Consider the following 20,105-nt stretch of genomic DNA (forward strand, 5'->3'; position numbering starts at 1 on the left):
TGATATATTTATTAACAGCTATAATGTTTTAATTACCTTGTACTGAAAATGTAAAATTGGCTTGCAAGAGAACTGCTGAGAAGGAACCTGTATATAACACCAGGTTTGATTAGCTTTTCTTGAGTAGCTGGAACACTTAAATTTGGTCTGGGACACAAAATTGTACAGTAACATCCACAGAATTTAGGATACACATTTATATGTGGAAAATTATTCTAGACCTCAAAGGTCAAACTCCAATAAGTGAAAAATACAACATTGCATAATTAATGTAACTGCATCAACATTTTATAATTGAAACCTCTGCATATGCACATCAGAATATAGACAGGTTTGTAACGTGATAACAGAAGCAAAATTATGTTAAACAGTGCACCCAAGGAGCTGTTTTCTATTAAAAAGCGAGAAGAAAAATCATCTTCAAACACAGCTGACCTCTACTTACTGATTTGGAGTTCCAGGTGGTGAGCGCGACGGTAAGCTTTGAGTTTCTAGCCGTTCCTCTGACAAGCTATTTCTGCTTACTACTTCCCAGTCCATTCCGCTGATCAGCCTTCGTGCCAATGGTTTACTTGGCGACCTTTAGAAATAATGGAAAATATGAAAGAGAGCTGGAGTATACCATGCTGGTAATAAGCGCTATCATTTTTGGATTAAAACTGTAATTTACACGCCAGGATGTTCTCCCTACTGGAAATATTGCCATCAGGGAATATGGTCCCTCTTAGAATCTGCAATAACTGTGAAAGAGGATTTTTACCAAGACCCAAAATTTAAGTATCAAAGGGAAAAAGAGTGATTTCTAAATACAATGAAAACAGACAGATGAGAAATCTTCAAAGCTTAGATTCTCCTTGTGAGCTGTCACAGGCACACATATTCGCAGTGTGCACCGCAACTGCATGTTCCCTGAAGCACGTGGAGTAAGACTGAACTCTCAGAGATCCTGGCACGTGTTTTCGTTGTCGGGAGGAATCAACCGCGCTTCCTCTACTAAGTTTTATTGTTTTTGGGCGTGCACAAGAACTGATACATCAATGTGAAATATCTTCTCAAAATCCGTTACACATGGTAAAGCTGAAGCTGGATGTGAAGATGTCATTGGTTTTGCTACATAAATACTCTCTCATTCATTTGTTCAGTGCTTTTACAAACCGCAGCGGAGAACGTAGAGTGTTATCCTGTAAAATAAGCACACCAGAGATCTGCAAGACAACGTGATACGGTTAACTGTTTTTAATGTTGTTATAAAGCTACAACACCTAAGCATGGTGTGGACTGGTGGCTGGCAGGGAACGGGGCAGGCGGGCAGGAAACACCTGGGCTCCCAGTCTCCCTAAGCCAATGACAACTCTCCAATGCAGCTTTGTGATTGGCTTATGGGAACTTAGGGGAACCAATCACAACGCTGCATTGAAGTGTTGTGATTGGTCTGAGCGCCATGGATCAGCGTTCTGACGGGGAGCCTGTGCATGTTCCCCACCAGGCTGTGTAATGCAGCCTAGTGGGGAACATGCAAAGGGAGCATTCATCTTTGGCCGGCCCAAGACAGCCGGTCAGTCACTCGTGTGCATTTTGAGTGTGCTCACCACTCCTCCCCTGGCCAGCCCCGCCCCTCTCGCACTTAGGAAGGGAAAGTAAAATGACAAGAACGCTTCGTTATTATCATTTTTATTTTTCCTCTGCACTGCTCATAAAGAAGTAGGGCGATGCTCCTCAGCCTTAGCCCATGTGTTAGGTCAAAGATCTTCAGACCTGAATCGGCGGTTGACTTTCAATCCATAGTTACAATAAGAAAAGTAAGGTTTGAGCAGTTTATATAAAGTGCATTGATGGATGTTTATCATTTGGCTTTGGGGAACAAAATTCAAGAAGGCAGCCTGGAATGAAAAGTCGATAATATGTGAGTAACATATCAGTAATTATAGTTAACTATTATAGTTTTTTATTATTAAAAAAAGGCGGATCTAAAACTCTCGAGAATCTTCAAATGTTAAGCTGTGTGCGCCCAAGCAAATTTACCAGCCTATTCAGGTGTCTTTTTCTGCTGTATCAAAACTCGTTGCTTAGCTTATTTGTTCACTTCATTGACATGAACACGTGATTTAAGCATGAATACGTTAAGAGAAAAACAAATCACCTATTTCAGATGTCTTCAAAAGAGAATGGGTACAAACATGCCAAACACAACTTCTATGGGACTACCCATCACTGTGTAGGCGTTTTGCTAAGGGCTAACAAGGTTCCCTAGAATCATACAAATCTGTCAACAGGGCGACAACTCTTCCCAGATTGGACATGCAAGTCTATCAAAGGCCACCTGCTGAACCTCCAAATGCCAGCCTTCTTATGCAACATAAGTGCGGGTATCTTCTGGACATCACCACCATAATTATATGGTACAGAGCAGTGCATCACAAAAGAGGATGTGCCACAGTGGTGTTGATGTTGTGCCAGAGTTGTTGGGCTATTGGAAGGAATATATTCTTGGTGCGCATTGGCTCGGTAACACTACACATACATCCTTGGGAATCCGGTCATCCTCACCCTGCTGTCTTCAAACCAAAGTTTATTGCATGATTAATCAAAACCTCAGCAATCAAACAAACATGAAACAATCAACATGATACGTGGCTTAGATGAGAAAAGAGACATGATAAAATCCTGTTAAGTGTTTATGTAACAATATAAAAAATATAGTCAGGTTGAGAAACATTATCATTTCACGATAAAAACAAGACTGGCGTGCAATATTGTCTGTAAAGTACTGATGTGGCTTAGTGGGAGAAATAGAGGGCTTAGGGTAAGGAAACAAGCAATCTGAAATTCAAAAAACCCTATAAAACACCACAACATTTTTGCAGGCAATTGAAGGTCTTTTTTGTAAAATAACGGTGTCGAAAATCATAAATTGCAACAACTCCATTTGCCATTTTCTTGCTGTTTTAGAAAATGCAAAAATACTGAACTGAATTTAACCAGCTTATCATTTTAAATTGTATTTAGCGGGTTCAGGGCTGCTATGGCGTCCTGTCTACAAGACCGTGTATACAGGAAGTTAAAGTGTTGCCGTAGCAAGCATCTGCGGGGTTTGAGTAAAGCGGGACAAAAACATATAAAAACAATTCACACTGCAGAGTCTGCATTACACCTCTGGTGGTCAGTTTTGTCACTCCAGTAGAAGGTCCAGTGTTGGCAACACCCTAAAATAAAATGCTAGGAGTTTGTTTTTTGTATACCTATGGACCTTAGACAATAAGAACAAGTTACTTACCTTCGGTAACGATATATCTGTAAGAAACATTACTTAGCTAGATTCCTTTCGTCAGCAATACCCTTGCGCGTCGCTAGGCATCGTCTGCGGCTCCGCGTCCGTCGTCGTGATCGCCGGGCTGACATAGTCGGAGTACTTGGACTCCGCCCTCGCGCGCTGACGGCAGTTCTTGTACATAGCTTGCAGAGCCACGTAAGAAACCGAAACTGGTGCCATGCATCTAGGGCCCTGAAAGGGATGACCTTAACCCTAGATATCAGTTCGCAGAACGGGGAGGATGGGTGGGGCGGTAAGGAATCTGACTAACTAATGTTTCTTACAGATAGATCGTTACCGAAGGTAAGTAACTTGTTCATCTGAAAGAAACACGTTAGATAGATTCCTTACCTTAGAAAAGATACCCCAGCAATACCAACCCCGGTGGTGGGTCTGCGAACCAAGATAACACCAGGAAGTCCTGGAGAACGGAACGGCCAAAGAAGCCACCTCTCCGGACTTGGCTGTCCAGGTAGTAATGCTTAGCAAACGTGTGCAGCGAGGCCCACGTTGCTGCCTGACAAATGTCCTGCAGAGGGACTCCCCGTCCCAGGGCAGTAGTAGCCGCTGTGGCCCGAGTGGAATGGACCCTCAGCCCCACAGGAGGTTGCTTCTTAGCCAAGGAAAAACAGGCCTTAATGCACAAAACGACCCACCGAGAGATGGTCCGCTTGTGCACTGCCCGCCCCTTCTTAGCGCCCACGTAGCCAACGAAGAGTTGGTCGTCCACCCGGAACTGCTTTGTGCGGTCCAGATAGAAGGAGAGCGCACGTTCTGGGTCCAGATGGTGGAGCATCTCTTCCGCTTTCGAGGAATGCAGAGGCGGAAAGAAGGTGGGCAATGTAACAGACTGGCCGATGTGAAAGGCAGTAACCACCTTAGGGAGAAAGGAAGGATGAGTCCTGAGAACAACCTTGTCCGGATGGACAGAGAGGAAAGGAGGTGTAGAAGAAAGAGCCTGGAGCGTACTCACTCTTCTGGCAGAGGTGATGGCAACCAGGAAAGCAGTCTTAAGAGTCAGAAGACGAAGAGGACAATTATGAAGTGGCTCAAAAGGAGCGCACATCAGATAGGTTAACACCAGGTTCAAGTCCCACTGAGGCATTACGAAAGGGACAGGAGGAAACATGTGAGTAATGCCTTTAAAGAATCTAGCAACAACAGGGGACTTGAAAAGAGAAGGCTGATCAGGAAGCCGTAAGAAGGCAGAAACAGCTCAAAGATATCCCTTGAGGGTGCCCAGAGCAGAGCCCTGCTGGGCCAGGGAAAGAAGAAAGAGGAGAACTTCAGAAAGAGGGGCGGAAAGGGGATTCACAGCCTTTGCTGTGCACCATGCCACAAATTTGTTCCACCTGCAGGCGTATACCGTTTTAGTGGAGGGACACCTGGCTGCCAGAATAACATCACAGACATCAGGAGGCAAGTCAAATGGCATCAACTGTCGCCACTCAATCTCCACGCATGGAGGTGGAGGCTGGACAGGTTCGGGTGGAGGACCGTCCCCTGCTGCTGCGATAGAAGGTCCTCCTGAAGAGGCAGTCGAATTGGGGGATCGATCGATAGAATGAGTATCTCGGGATACCAGTATCTTCGTGCCCAATCCGGAGCCACAAGGATGACTTGGGCCCGGTCGCGCCTGATCTTCTTCAGCACTCTGTGCAGAAGTGGTATAGGCGGAAAGGCGTACAACAGACCGCAACTCCACTCGAGAGGAAAGACGTCTCCGAGCGAGTGCCGCCTTGGAAATTCCAACACGCAGAACTGATGACATTGCGCGTTCTCTTCGGTGGCGAATAAATCTAACCAAGGCTCTCCCCACTGCCGAAAGAGGCCTTGCGCCACGTCCGAGTTCAGACGCCATTCATGATCTATCATGCACCGGCGGCTGAGTTCGTCCGCCCTGGCATTCAGAGAGCCCACCAGTTGTTGAACCACCAGGGTGATGCCCTGACGTTCCAGCCATGTCCAGAGGCGCAAAGTCCTGACAAAGGGTCCACGACCCCACCCCGTCCTGTTTGTTGCAATATCACATGGCGGTGGTGTTGTCCGTGAACACCTGCACTACACTTCCCCGTACAGAGGGAAAGAATGCCTTCAGTGCAAGCCCGATCGCCCGCAGCTCCAATAGGTTGATATGGAGCCAGGACCTCGCCGGAGACCAGAGGCCTCTGTCTGACTTCAAGTCCCACTGCAGAGCCCGCATCCGCCACCTGGCGTGATATACCAGCAGGATGCAGGAGGCCATTAGACACAGCAGCCACAGGCCATCCTGACCGAAACTCGGGATAAAGGCGGAAAGATCGGAATCAGAGCCTGAATATCCCGAACCCGCTGTTCTGGAGGATAGACCCGAAACAGCGCCGAGTCCAGAACCGCTCCAATGAAAAGAAGCTTCTGGGAGGGACTCAGATGCGACTTCGGCACGTTGATGGAGAACCCCAGCAAATGCAGGAGGTCGGCCGTAGTCTGGAGGTGGGAGACGACTGCCTGGGGCGAGCCCGCCTTCAACAACCACTCGTCGAGATAGGGGAAGACTGGAACCCCTAATCTATGCAGATGAGCTGCGACCACCGCCATCACTTCGTGAACACCCGAGGGGCACTGGTGAGGCCGAAGGGGAGCACGGTAAACTGAAAGTGCTCGTGCCCTACCGTGAACCGCAGGTAACGCAGGTGGGCCGGCAGGACGGGGATGTGGAAATAAGCGTCCTGCAAGTCCAACGCTACCATCCAGTCTCCAGGGTCTAGGGCAGCCAGAACCTGAGTTAAGGTGAGCATCTTGAACTTCTGCTTCCGGAGGAAGGCACTGACGCTCCTGAGGTCCCCTTTGCCCTTCTTGGGAACCAGAAAGTAGTGGGAGTAACAACCCCGACCTACTTCTGGGCCAGGAACGCGCTCGATGGCTCCCTTGGCCAAGAGGGCCGTAACTTCCTCCTGCAGGATTTGAAAGTGATCCCCCGACATGCGGTGGTACTGCGGTGGCATGGCTGGAGGGATCGCCTCGAAGGGGAGGGAGTAGCCCCTTCGGACGATTTGCAGCACCCACCTGTCCGACGTGATGGTACGCCAGTGGAGCAGGTGATGGCGAACTCTGCCTCCCACTGGCGTGGAATGGGCCTGAAAGGTCGGACTAGGAAGGCTTTGAAGAAGATGCTGCAGGGGCAGATGCGGAGCAGGGGGACAGAGAGCCGGTCCGCCCACATCAGTGAAATCCACGTCCGCGTTGAGCCTGGTTCTGTGGCCTGTGGCTAGACGGACGTGCGGGGGCGCCCCTTCCTTTTCCACGAAAGGGGTGAAAAGCGGAAGTTTGCGGGCGCGGGGCCGAGAGGCCCAAGGACCTGGCCGTAGCCCTGGAGTCCTTCAAGCGCTCCAGCGCACTATCCGCTTTGTCGCCAAAGAGGGGATGGCCATCAAAGGGCATGTCCATGAGTGTGCTCTGGACATCCCCGGAAAAATTCATGGATCTCAGCCAGGTGTGGCGACAAATCGCCACCATCGTCGCAATCGCCCTACCTAGCGAGTCCGTGGTGTCAAGCCCACATCGAATTGAGTACAGTGCTGCATCCAGCCCCTCAGCAAGAGCCTGGGCGAGCCGTGTCCGGGCCTCCTCCGGACACTGTGGTAGCACGTCCGCCACCGTATCCCACAGGGAGTGGGTGTAACGGTCCAAAAGGCACACGGTATTAATGGACCGCAACCCCAAACTGAGGGAGGAAAACAGCTTCTTCCCAAACTGTTCCTTCGGCAGCACTGCGCAGCACCACAGAATAGGTTGCACCCTCCTCCGTAGTCACGGAGGGAGGAGAGATGAAGCCAGTGTCAGGTGAAGTATCGAGATCACTGGCATCCACCAGCTCGTCTGCCCAGTCCTGATTGAACTGGCACTGCTGTGCCAGAGGGTCCTCAGACCCCTCCCAGTCGTTCCCATCATCCGACTCCTGGTAGACAGGTTGAAAGGACGGAGCCGGGCGGTAAATGAATTGCTCATCCATCGGAGCCGGACCCGGACCGGGGTTAAAACTGGGGACGACTTCGTCCAAAGACTGCGCCGGGGCGGCACCATAGGGGTCGGCGCCGGCAGAGGGGTCGTAAGGTCAACCGGCGTCGACCGGGATCCAGGCCTGGATCCCACGGAGGCCTGCGGCATCGGGACCGAAGTCGACGACGGCGCCGGGGCCGAAGCCACCGGCTCGCTAGGCCTCCCAAGCGGACCCGCGGGCCCGAAGGCGTGCCGACAGGCTGCAACGGCGGAGCGAGACTCCTCATGACCACGAGGAAGCCCCGAACCTCATCCGGCGTCGTGTTAGGCCCAGGGACCGGAGGGTATGGGGCCGGACGTGACTCCTGCGACTCCGATGGAGCCACCCGAACCCTCAGCCGAGTCGCGCGACTGGCGAGGGGAGTCAGAAGAGCGATGTCGTCTCTTCGACTTCTTCTTACTGTGCCTCGACTTACCTGAATGCGAGGACTTCGAACCCGACAAGCGGTTTTGACTTCGGCTCCACGACCGGTCCCTCGACCGGGGTCTTGAGCGGCGCGGAGCCAACTGCCGGAGCTCGAGAAGCTTGCGGACCGCTCCCGCCTAGCCTTCGAAGTCAAGGCCCGTCAGTCGGGGCACGACTGGGCATCATGTTCGGCCCCAAGGCAGTAGAGACACCGACGGTGGTGATCCGTAACCGACAGTCGCACGGCTTGAAACCGGGCATCCCTACCAGCACCAGGAGTCGAGGTCGACTCGAAAGATGAACCAAAAAAGTCCAAAAAGTTTAGTCGAAAAATGACTAAAGGGTATGCTCTTCCCGGATCTGCGCTTACTGGCGTGGAACAAAGAAGAACTGATGTCAGCGCGAGAGGGCGGCATCTAAGTACTCTGACTACGTCATCCCGGCGATCACGACGCCGACGACGGACGCGGAGCCGCAGACAACACCTAGCGACGCGCAAAGATATTGCGGACGAAAAATCTTTCTGGATCCAGCCTGACGCCTGGGGATATTCTAAGGTAAGGAATCTAACTAACGTGTTTCTTTCAGATAGGGGCTTTTTTTCTGAAGTACTGTATGTTGATAGTACCATCCAATCGTAGGATGTCAGTAAACAGAGCTTCTCTATCAGCGTGTCAACTCATGGCCCTGGCATTTGCATTCACCACATTTTTTTAACTCATTTTGACCCAGCTCCATGACCCATATCTCGCACATGTAAGTCAGCTAAACATGAATCTATGTATTGGTCATGAGCAAGTTTGTCCCTGGCAGTCCTTAATTTGTTCCATATTATACTATCAAGGGTATCCGGGGCTACTGATCTGATTTTGTGACACAGCTTGATAAATGAGCTTTGCCTAGCTACAGTTTCCCAGAGAAGACCAACCTCCAGCTGAACTTGTGTAGGAGATGCCGACATTGGGAGGTATAGGAGTATAATTATACATTTTTATAATAAAAGCATCCAACAATCTGGCATGATTGCAGTGCATGAATTCACTTCTGAAGAAAGCACAAGTAAAACGTGCCTGCGTAACCAGTAGGATTGGATCCATGCTAAGGCCCCACAATTTCTTTCCCAGGGTTTGGATGGTAGCCTGGAGGGCATATGTCATACTTTTCATAGACCCCTTTGGCTTTGAAAAGGACCTCCTTTTGTCTAACCAGACTTCAAGATACTTGTATTCTGACACTTTCTCAATGTTTGCACTGTGTGCCTGGTTTATTCTTTCTTCTACCAAAGATGCAAAATTTGGTCTTTATTTTAGGTTCACCTCTATTTTATTTAACGTTTGTGTATTCAGAGAGGGCGCTTAGGCTCTGTAAACCCACCCTTGTGCAGCTCAGCAACACCAAGTCGTCCGCATAGAGTAGGTAGTCAGACATTTATTTTCCAAGTTTCAGTGCTTGTGAATGGACTGTGTTGAGCTCCGTTGTGAGATTGGAGATGAGAAGGTTAAAAAGCAGAGGGGCCAGGACACATCCTTGCTTAAGCATGTTTGGGCCTAGGACACACTCATTGCACTATTATGTAATGATTTTCTGGATATCTTGCTAGTGTAGTTTTTTGGGCAATAGACCAGCTTGCTGCATTCCATTCAAGCATCCATGCTGCCATTGGGCCCAATAGAATTTGCAATTGTTTGATATCCACAAGCCGCTGTGCCAGAAAAAGTTTCATTTTGGATGTCTTTGCATGTGGGATTGAGGTTCTTGTCCAGAATACCCGTATACAGCTATTCATACTTCATACAATGTGAATTACTTGGAAAAGTGATTTGTTAATTCAAATTATCCTGGCCTCTTTGCTGATATCTGCGTTGCTGCATTTCTTCGGACCACGCTCTTTCATATTAATGATTCACCAAAAGCTTGTTATATCTTTATTCTTGATGGCATAAATAAGCTTCGCCCAGTAGTCATCATGTTTTGCTTTCTCGAGCTCCCAGAGCTCTTTTTGAGTTTACTGAGTGGAACCGAGACTGCACCAAGTAAGACTCCTGCTGCTCCTGGTCTTGCTGTTCTTAAAGTCTTCCTCATTGTCTGTGTCTGTGCTTCAACCAGGTTCTTCAACAGACCTGTGGGAATCAAGGACACCCGAAGAAATCTCCCTTGGAGTGAAAGAGTCACTACCCTGCATCTGCATGCACCACAACAAAGCTGACCAGCCTGCTGCTCCTGTTGTCATACAGACTTCACGAGCTCCAGCAACACAGGTGGTGTTTCTGCAACTCCCTCCAGGTATGACCTATACTCTCTGCAATTGAGAGTCCAGTATCCCTCGTTGGAACCGCTGGGCCCAAACCCCTCTGCACAGCGTCGACTTGCAGTTGCCAAGACTTTTTGGCTTTGCACTCCAGATATCTTCGTGCTACAAGAAGCTCCACCCGCCAGGGTTGCTTCCCTCACCGCATCCTCTGCACTTTGGGCCTTCATCTTTGGTGAGTTGTTCGCGGTCCTCTTGCGAATCCTGTGCCTTTGGCCTGAGGGTCTTCTACTGCTTCAGTGGGCTCCCCTGCTTGCTCGGGCCTGTCTGACTCCCCTGCTGTTGTTTAGTCCCTTGGACCTTGCTGGTCCCAACGTTGCTCCTTCTTCGTCTTCCACGCCAGTTGCGGCTACCAAGGATTGTTGGTGCACCCACCGGACACTGACCACCTCGTCACTGACATCCGACGTCGGACAGCTCGTGGACAGGTCATGTACGGCTCCTGATCTTCCTCAGCGTCACCTGGTCCTCAAATCTGCAGCAACAAGGTCACAGTTGACTCTTATGAACCTTTCGACATCGGTGAGAATTGTGTCTTCGTGCCTCCCGGTCACCCCAGAGTGGCATGAATTCTGTCCCCTCTGCTTTCAGGTTCTTCACTTCCAGAATCCACCCTTGGATTCCATCGGACTTCACCTTCTTCTCAAGAGGCATTTTCTTCCAAGTCTTCCACTGTCGTCTACGGTGGTTTCCGACGGTTCTTCAACCCTATGCACCTGGCTTCCCTTGTGTAGGTGCCCTGGTTCCCGGGGCATCCATGGGTGGGGGGGCTCTCCAACCGTCCCCGTCCTCCAAGGGAATTCTTTGGAGTCCTCTGGGAAGGGTTCTTCTTCTGCAAAACTGCAACTGCGACTTCTCCATTTACTTCCATTAGGCATGCAGCTGTGTTCCCGCTCGGCATGCAGCTGTGTTCCCGCTCTGCACACAGCCTCCCAGGGGTTCCCTTACCTTGAGTGGTTACTTGTTCCTCCAGCAAACAAACTCCCCCGCGACCAATATCTCTTTGTGAAAAAGACTAAATTTAGTATGGGTTTATACAAAACACAATCAAAGCAAATCAATTGTAGGATTACAACCTTATTATTTATTTTTTCTTTTACTTATTAGTCATGGTTTCCTTTTTCATAACATTTATATCAGCATTGCTTGATTATTTTTTTTAAAAAGAAGTAAAATTATATTTTTTAATCACATTTTTTCTTTTTTTTTTTATAGACATTGTTTTAATCAAATTTTTTCTTTTTTTTATAGACATTGTTATTTTTAAAACAAAGATATTCTAAACATGTATACTCTAAATACAGTGCAATACTCTAGACCCCTAAGAAAAACTAAATATACAACAATATACAAATGATGATCTCACTCATTCATTCAAATCAACCAAACACACACAACCCAATCATACATACACATCGGGTGTGAGGGAGAAACAAAGATATTTTGGGTCTCCAAGACCAAGTTAGATGACCGTGTACAACAAGGTCTATACAATTAAGGTTGACGCGTGTTTCGGTGGGGTGTAACACAATGTAACCCACCTTCTCCAGGACCTTTCCCAAATAGTATGGACTCTCACACAAGCAAGAATAAAGGGGTACAGATTGTACTGATCACTGGATTGCTCTCCAGTTGATGTCACACAAAAACGAATAGGATAAGTATTTATAGGCAGAGCATAGGGCGACAGTGCATTTTTATATGCGGCACTGGTCCACTTGATACGCCTGCACCATTATAGTTAATTGTATAGACCTTGTTGTACACGGTCATCTAACTTGATCTTGGAGACCTGAGATAGCTTTGTTTCTCCCTCACACCCAGATGTGTATGTATGCTTGGGTTGTTTGTGCATCCCTTAAATAAGTGAACACCATATACTAAGCCAGCCTCCATGCAAAATTTCCCAAAATCACACCATTAGGAATTCTTAACGTGGAAGCAATGTGAACAACAGAACATGAGCATCTGAAAATGAAGTGCAAGTTTTGCATTTTTTAATAATTTCTCCAAATAGTGAATTTTGCACAGCCCTGGTGCTACACTCATGGCAGTTCTTTGACACCAAACATATGAGCTCTCCTCAATACTTGCCAGTTCTTTCACTATAATGAGTAAATGTTTCGATCCATATATTCCCATTCAATACACAATATGCTAAAAGTCAGCAGTTTCTACCCCAATTTTCCTCAGCCTTTCACACATTTTTGCAATCAATATGCCAGCTCTAACTCAAGTTATTTCACTTCCTTTGAGTTGCTAAGTCCAAGCAACTTGAAACCGAGGAACAAAGCCCAGCTAAAATACTGCGGCTGCATTTTTGACCTCCCATGTCATGAATTAATCTCTGTGCTATCTTATTGCACAGACACGCATGGAACCATCTTTCAATACAGAGTCTGTGGAGTGCTTGTGGTGTTGAAGGCAACAGAAGGTACAGTTGAGTGTGTGCTGATTCTTCTGCAGCCTGATGACACCAGTACTTAACGTAGTACATTACTGATCTACAATGTTATTTTTGTTGACGCGTAAATCATCAAGCACTATCTTGAAAAGTATTTGTAGGCTGATGAGTCACACCTTTATGCGTTTGCTGTTTGGATCTGTACTTGCACCTGCCCTCTGCACAAGCTAACTCATTAACATATGTAATCTCTTCTCCATCTTAAAATAGAAAGAAATAGTAATGGAGATGTTGTCCAACTGAGTTTATTAGTAAAGTGCCATCAACCAAGGCCCAGACAGCTGGTCCCGCTCATACTTAGAAACTGACTCCTGTACATTTTATCCCTTCCACCTCCACATTTCAGGTGAAACAAAGATACCAATGCCCCACCTCCTGCACAAGCAATAAACCACAACACTATGTATGCACACTGTGATTTTCCCTCATTTCCCCAGTAACTGTTTTTCCAAATTGCACTGCCCACCCAATTCATCATCCAAACCAAACATCTTAGAGCATCCACTTCTTCCTTACTTCACTTTGAATGGTGTCCACCATAATATCAAATACAACTTTGTCCAGCACTATCCTCACGATCTTTCACAAATCCTTTGAATTTAAACTTGAAATTCAATTTACTCCTACCTTCTTCTGCATATCATTCTCCACGCTCGGAGCTCCCCATGTCAAACTTTACTACACGAATGAGCAACCGCATGGACAACCACTATCAAGAGTGGAAGTGCTGGAACTCCCCAATAACTAGTACTCTGCACTTGCATAAATGGAAAGTTGGGACACTACGCCTCGTTGACTCTGAGAAATGTGTAGACTTTCAGTCAAGACCTAGCTTAAAGGAGGTGACGTGCTGTGAGTTTTGGTACAGTACAACACAATTATCAAGGTTGCTATAAAAATGTAGATGTCCCACCAGAGTTCTGATTACATAACACATTTCAAGTACTTCAAAGAATTAATATATTTATAGTAGGAAAAGGTCATCAAATATACAAAACACAATGAAAATGGTAATGCTGCACAATGCAAAACTCAGCGCAGCTATGCACGTTATACTGTTTACATTCACTGAATGATCACAACCACTTGCACAATCTTGAGAGCAAAAACACACCCCAATAATAGAATTATGAGAATGTTGGAAGGGTTAAACAATGTTCGCAAATACATACTGACAGTGATTGATAACTTAACGTAATTACACGACTACCAGGTGGAAGATCATGTACCCTCTGTCAATACTTAGATGATTCATTATGAAGTGATTAACATTTACTGTTCACCTCCTACACAGAAACAAATCAAGCATATCATATAAAAAATGAGCTGCTAGCAAAGCACTTTCTAGGCAAATGTGAGCATCTGGGACTGGAGAGCAACAACTGAAAGGGGAGACTTATCTCAAGATCAGAGGGTCCTATGCCTTGCATACGGGGACTACACATTTTTCATATACTCCCTGATATTTTCTTACCTTCCTGATTAACAAAAAATACTGATAAACGCAGCAATATCGATTTGCACTGACCGAGTCAGAGGGGAGCATCTGGGACTGGAGAGCAGCAACTCAAAAAAGGTCGACCTTGTTACTACAGGTCCTTGTACCTTGGATCCGGAGACCTCAACATCTCTGTAATCTCTACCACTTCCTGATTCTCTGCCCTACAAAAGGTTCCGGGGACCAACAAACCAGGAGACGCTGCAAAGCAAATCTGCATTGAATAAATGGCACAAGCCCTCCAGAGCCGGAGGGTGGTCAGTGGAGACTGATACGACAGACTATACAAGAGGGCCTTATGCCTTTGATCCAGAGATCGCAACTTATACATATTTTCATCCTGCTTTACACTTTCCTGCTCTGAAAAGGCTTCAATGTGCTGATATGGGCTGATCAGCAATGATATAAAGACACACAAAGCATAACAAGTGCATTATCTAGTCCAGTAAGATATTTTGCAGGGTCAATAGAGGCAGTAAGGCTGCACTCAGGTCTGTAAGAGTTTAACAGAACTTTAGAAACCAGAGAGATCATGTGATACACCAAGCCCAAGAGCCCAGGTAAGGCCCAGTGGCTGGAAGCCAGAAAATGTTTTTTTGCAAAACTTCTGGTTCAAGCCAGGTAAGTGATTGTCAACATAGCAGGGTATTTAAAATCAATGCCTACTTAAGACTTGCCATCAGTATACCACTCACAAAAGTCTGAACTGACCCACCTTGATTCACATATGACAGCGACAATCCGTAGTTCCAGTATGGGTTATGTTTTGATATATAGCATAGTCCGAGACTGTGGAAGGCTCCAAGCGCCTATTCCAAGTTCAATTCCAGGGCGGATTAACAACTTCGTCAGAAATGGTAGTAATATGTAGTGGTGGTATAAAACAATAGGGAAAAGGATCTACACATCCTAAAATGAGAATCTGAGATTCAACGTCCTTATGTTATATCAAGTGTATCCTCTCCCCCTACTTAAAACTGAATTTACATAACTTACAGTATCTGACCACATTTATGGCTGATATTGCTGTGATCAATACTTCCACTACACTGGTGTAACTAATTCTAGCAATCATGCTGACAACATGTTGCACATGAGATAATACAGCAGGTGTCTTAAATTAGTCATCAACTCAATGGAAACACAGATGGCCATTTTTAAAGGCATTACAGGCTTGGCTGTCACAACTGACAACAAATTCCAAATGATTAAGTAGCATTAGATCTGCTGATCCACCGGTACACACAATCAAGTAGTGCGCCTGCAGGCCTTTCATTGATAAACTCGTCACAGTCATGAATACTGCAGTTAATGCTGAAGGCTCTCAATAACCCTCCGACAAATTCATGCATTTGTAAGCAGAGTGGCAAGCCAAACACAGTTGCCCAACAGTAACATTTCTTTGCCTTCTCGACAGTCTTGAGAAAAAGGCTAGTTCATGCAATACAGTAACTCAAAATGCTCCAGTTGCATTTTAGTGTCAGGAGCAGTGGTTTATGCTACCACTGTTGCACCCATCCCCACTACATCGAGTGCCCTTTAAAATTAAAAAAGAATAATACTGAAAAAACAGTAACCACCATCTCAATTCAGTGCGCAAGATTCTCACCATTGGAGTAAGTACAGAATCTTCAAACACTGTAGAATTAGACAGCGTCAGGGACCGGAGAAATCACCAGTATGACATGGACCACAGTTCTTCGAACCTGGGTAAATCTCATGTGGAAAAAGATCAATTTAAACAGCCAGACTTCTGTCCCCTCCATTGCAAAAAATGTCTTACTCAGAGCCAGAATTATTTACAAATAGTCCACCGTCCACTGGTGCAATTGGAGACTTTCTACCTTAAGCGCAAACCCTATTACAGCTCTGTAACTAAAGTAATGTAGTATAAAGTAAAAGAGGCAAGAAATGGCAATTCCTGAACACAGTGGAGGCCAACCTAGTCTTTCACATGGTATAGAACGCACAATAGGACTCAATGCATGATTCTAGCTGCCTGTGGCACAAACACTACAACTGTGTTTGTTTCCAATATGTCATTCCCCCACTTTCCCCATATACCAGTATGTGAAGACAAAGGCTATTCATTTTAAAAATATACTTTTGGGCAGACCCTGTAGAGTGCTGTGTGAGGTAATGCATGTCATACAGTGCTCGAGAGCCAAGCCTATCACCTACTGGCTTAAGTCTTGAATACTTGCCATTTTCTCTCCTGGGGAGTTACAAGTATATACAGTAACTTGGTTATCAAAGTGAAAAGCAAATGGTGCCAGAGACCCTAGGACACGAGAGGTAAACAAAAGCACCCATTACTGGTTCTACACAGTAATTACCCAATATGTAATTTGAGTACACAGTGAACAGTCACTACTGGATAACACAGAGCCACAATTTTGTCCAGCACAGGTAAATAACAAAAACAAATGCACCATTTCTTACCTGGCAAATACCCTGTGTTTGTTAGCTTTTTCTTTGCCATATTGCACAGACTGAGCTTCAGTTCTCCCACTGAAAGAAGGATCAAGTTAGCAGTAAATCATTTTATACTCGAGGAAGAGTTACTTCAGTTCAGGCTAAATATTATAACAAACACACACTTTATAATGCCCAAGATATCACAGTTACTAGATAAGCATACACACATTCAAAATACTTCATTGATGTTGTGATACCCATCTTCACATGTTGCACTAGTCCTCCCATGGTGCTTTTTGGCAGAAGCAGTACAATGCTTACAATGGCTCCGTCTGGCCCGAAAAGAAGTCAACTGCGTGCCTGCGCTGGTGGGCTGCAACACACATCATTTGGTATTTCGCCACAATAATATGTAAGCAGCATGCATGCTCAACTGAATGAAAGGAACGTGCATTTCAGATCCATTGAAAAAAAAAGACACATGTTTGTCCGTTACTAGTACTGACTGTTAAAGTAACAACTGTGAGAATTTAACTGCATGCACCATAATACATGTTAGGAAGAATTAAACCATGCGCATTTATTCAAAAGAATTAGCAGTGACTATGTTGCCATGAAGATGGTTCTGCACAACAAAAATATAAACTGTGAAACTAAATAAGGTAATAGATTATCTCATTAATTCCATCTACCTAGTTACATGAATGAGGGACATTTTTTATACATTCCTTTTCTTTAGCTACGACTAGTGTTGAAATCCATTTTCACTTCACTGTGGTTATGATATTTAATTGTGCAATGCAAGAGAGCAAGCTTGTCGACGTGGCATGCATATCTATCGAACACCAAGACCAGAACGCTCTTATCTAGGGAATGTGATGGAAACAGTCGTGGCACTGATAGGGTCCTGTAGTGGACTGCAGCGCAGTACAATGTGTTCAAGGAGGTTCGTAGTCATTTTTTGAGTTAATGCAAGCTCTACAAACCTCTTTTCCATTTTCCACGTTTTCAAACATGTCATTACCTTCTTGTAACTCTTCCTCACCACCAGTTACGTAGTAAGCTTTAGCTCCACACCAGAACCCTCCAAAGCAAATTAGCATCCCATGCCTCCCATCCCTCCCCAACAAGGGCGACCTCCGTCACCCTTGACCCAGTATAAGGGGAGGGTCGACCCACCCCACTTCTTGTTGGTTTTGTTCTGCGCTGCAGACTCTCCAGGTCGTGTTTCAAGTAAGTGAGGGGCGGGGTCCTATTCTAGCGGGTCCCATGGCCCTGGGAGTGAAGCCCTGCGCAAGCGGGCTCATTTTTCTGGTTACCCCTCCCTTCCCCCACACCTCGTGGCTGCAGACTGGTGGCATAGGAACCTTCCCATGTGCTGTTCTCTTCTTTGGCGGCCCTGCTCTAGCGGGCTCTGGCGGGATTGGGCTCTGCTATTTTATTTAGCCCTGCACTAGCGGGCTCTGGCGGCATGGGGCTCTACCATATTATTCGGCCCTTCACTTGGGAGCTCACCTCAGTTTGCTCCCATCTCTGCTCCGGTGGAGGTCGAGCATGCTGCGATGTTTACTGGTTTGTTCCGCATTCTGCCTACACGCCGTCTTGTTGGGGGGTGTGGGCCGCTCTCCTGCACACCTCTTTTACAGTCCCAGCAGTTGGGGGGCCGGAGGATCTTTTCGTCCTCCGGTCTTCCATCCTGTCCTGCCTCCCGGGGGCAGCACCACACACAGCGGGCTCCCGCTGCCTTCCGACTCCCAGGGTCCTAATGCGCTTTGCATGCCTGTCAGTGTGCATTTTACACGGCGGCTGGTTGATGGGTGTTATGCACTTTACGGTGTAATTGGGATACTTCGCAGTTTTCCTCCTTTGCCGGGTTTCCCAATTGGCCTGCCCTCTGTTATTTGAGCAGTTGCTGAGGCATCTCACTGTGGACAGCATGCCATTTCCTTTCCCGAGCTCGCATAATGGCATGCGGGTGAGGGGGGCCGACCACTGTCTGCTTCTCTCCATGAGGGCCTGTTAGATTTCTACCAGTGTTTCTTTTATGTCTCACAGTGGGGAGGTGGCTCAGTGGTGGAACGCATGTTTTGCTTGTTTGAATGACCGGGGTTCAATACCCAGTATCTCATGGCCCTTGCAATGCTCAAGAAGAAATTGAATATATATATACATACATGTATCACCACCCCCTTTTGTACCGGACTGTTCCCATGAGGCACAGGGTCAGACTGATTTGCATATGGCTATGTCTGAACTGGGGTGGCAGAGTGGGCTAAAGAATGGTGATGGATTAAACCCAGATCAGTTGACTGGGAGTGAGTGTTTGCAATGTTCAACACTCCGTGAAAGATAGATAGATAGATAGATAGATAGATAGATAGATAGATAGATAGATAGATAGATAGATAGATAGATAGATAGATAGATAGATAGATAGATAGATAGAATTTCTTCTTGAGCATTGCAAGGGCCATGAGATACTGGGTATTGAACCCCGGTCATTCAAACAAGCAAAACATGCGTTCCACCACTGAGCCACCTCCCCACTGTGAGACGTAAAAGAAACACTGGTAGAAATCTGACAGGCCCTCATGGAGAGAAGCAGACAGTGGTCGGCCCCCCTCACCCGCATGCCAATATATATTATATATATATATATATATCTCAAAACCAAAGTAAATGATGGACGGAGTGTTGAACATTGCAAGCACTCACTCCCAGTCAACTGATCTGGGTTTAATCCATCACCATTCTTTAGCCCACTCTGCCACCCCAGTTCAGACATGGCCATATGCAAATCAGTCTGACCCTGTGCCTCATGGGAACAGTCCGGTACAAAAGGGGGTGGTGATGGACGGAGCATCAGAACCAATCAAACACTCACACCCAGTCAACAGATCTGGGTTTGATCCATCACCGTTCTTTAGCCCACTCTGCCACCCCAGTTCAGACATGGCCATATGCAAATCAGTCTGACCCTGTGCCTCATGGGAACAGTCCAGCCCGAACTGCCAAGCCATGCCTTACCTGGACCGGAAACAAGCTTCCTAGGACCGGTTTCTGGCATTTCAGCCGTCTTCAGCCAGGGCTAAAGAACGGTGGTGGATTAAATCCAGATCAGTTGACTGGGGGTGAGTGCTTGCAATGTTCAACACTCCGTCCATCATTTCCTTTGGTTTTGCTTTGTTCGCCATAAGTTGGCAGGGTATGCTCAGACGTGAGTCCCTTGCTCACTTTGCCACTGGATTCAAGCAAGCCTGGCTGAAGATGGCTGAAATGCCAGAAACCGGTCCTAGGAAGCTTGTTTCCGGTCCAGGGAAGACATGGCTTGGCAGTTTGGGCTGGACTGTTCCCATGAGGCACAGGGTCAGACTGATTTGCATATGGCCATGTCTGTTTTTTTTTTTTTTGCCACCCTCTGTGGGGTAGTGGTCTCTTCTCGTTGCTTTGTTTGTGCAATTGTGAGCGGACCTTTGTTGCATTTCGTTTGGCATGGCAGGTTGGTGGAGGCATCCCTAATTCCTATTCCTTCATGTGGTCTAATTTTGTGCTTCGGTCTGACGTTTGCTTTGCCTGTACCCCTTTGTGGTCACGTCCAGTACTTTCTCTGTGCAGTTGGGTTTAGGGTCCCTGCACTTTTATTTTAGAGGGGAGACTCTCTTC

The 20,105-nt window shown here is 46.7% G+C and overlaps 1 protein-coding gene across 5 annotated transcripts in view; it reads right to left on the bottom strand.

Annotated features, from left to right (window-relative positions):
• The window catches only part of PTPN4 (protein tyrosine phosphatase non-receptor type 4), a 1,082,125-nt gene that overhangs the window by 646,490 nt on the left and 415,530 nt on the right, over nucleotides 1-20,105 (bottom strand). For all 5 annotated transcript variants that reach the window (XM_085645981.1, XM_085645984.1, XM_085645983.1 and 2 more), the window contains exons 13-14: nucleotides 16,467-16,535; nucleotides 446-580 (exon numbers count right to left, since the gene is read on the bottom strand). In XM_085645981.1, coding sequence (XP_085502107.1) covers nucleotides 446-580; nucleotides 16,467-16,535 — 204 coding nt within the window. The remainder of the gene's footprint in view (nucleotides 1-445; nucleotides 581-16,466; nucleotides 16,536-20,105) is intronic.

Source organism: Triturus cristatus, chromosome 3_1, assembly GCF_964204655.1.
Source record: "Triturus cristatus chromosome 3_1, aTriCri1.1, whole genome shotgun sequence".
Taxonomy (NCBI): Eukaryota; Metazoa; Chordata; class Amphibia; order Caudata; family Salamandridae; genus Triturus; species Triturus cristatus.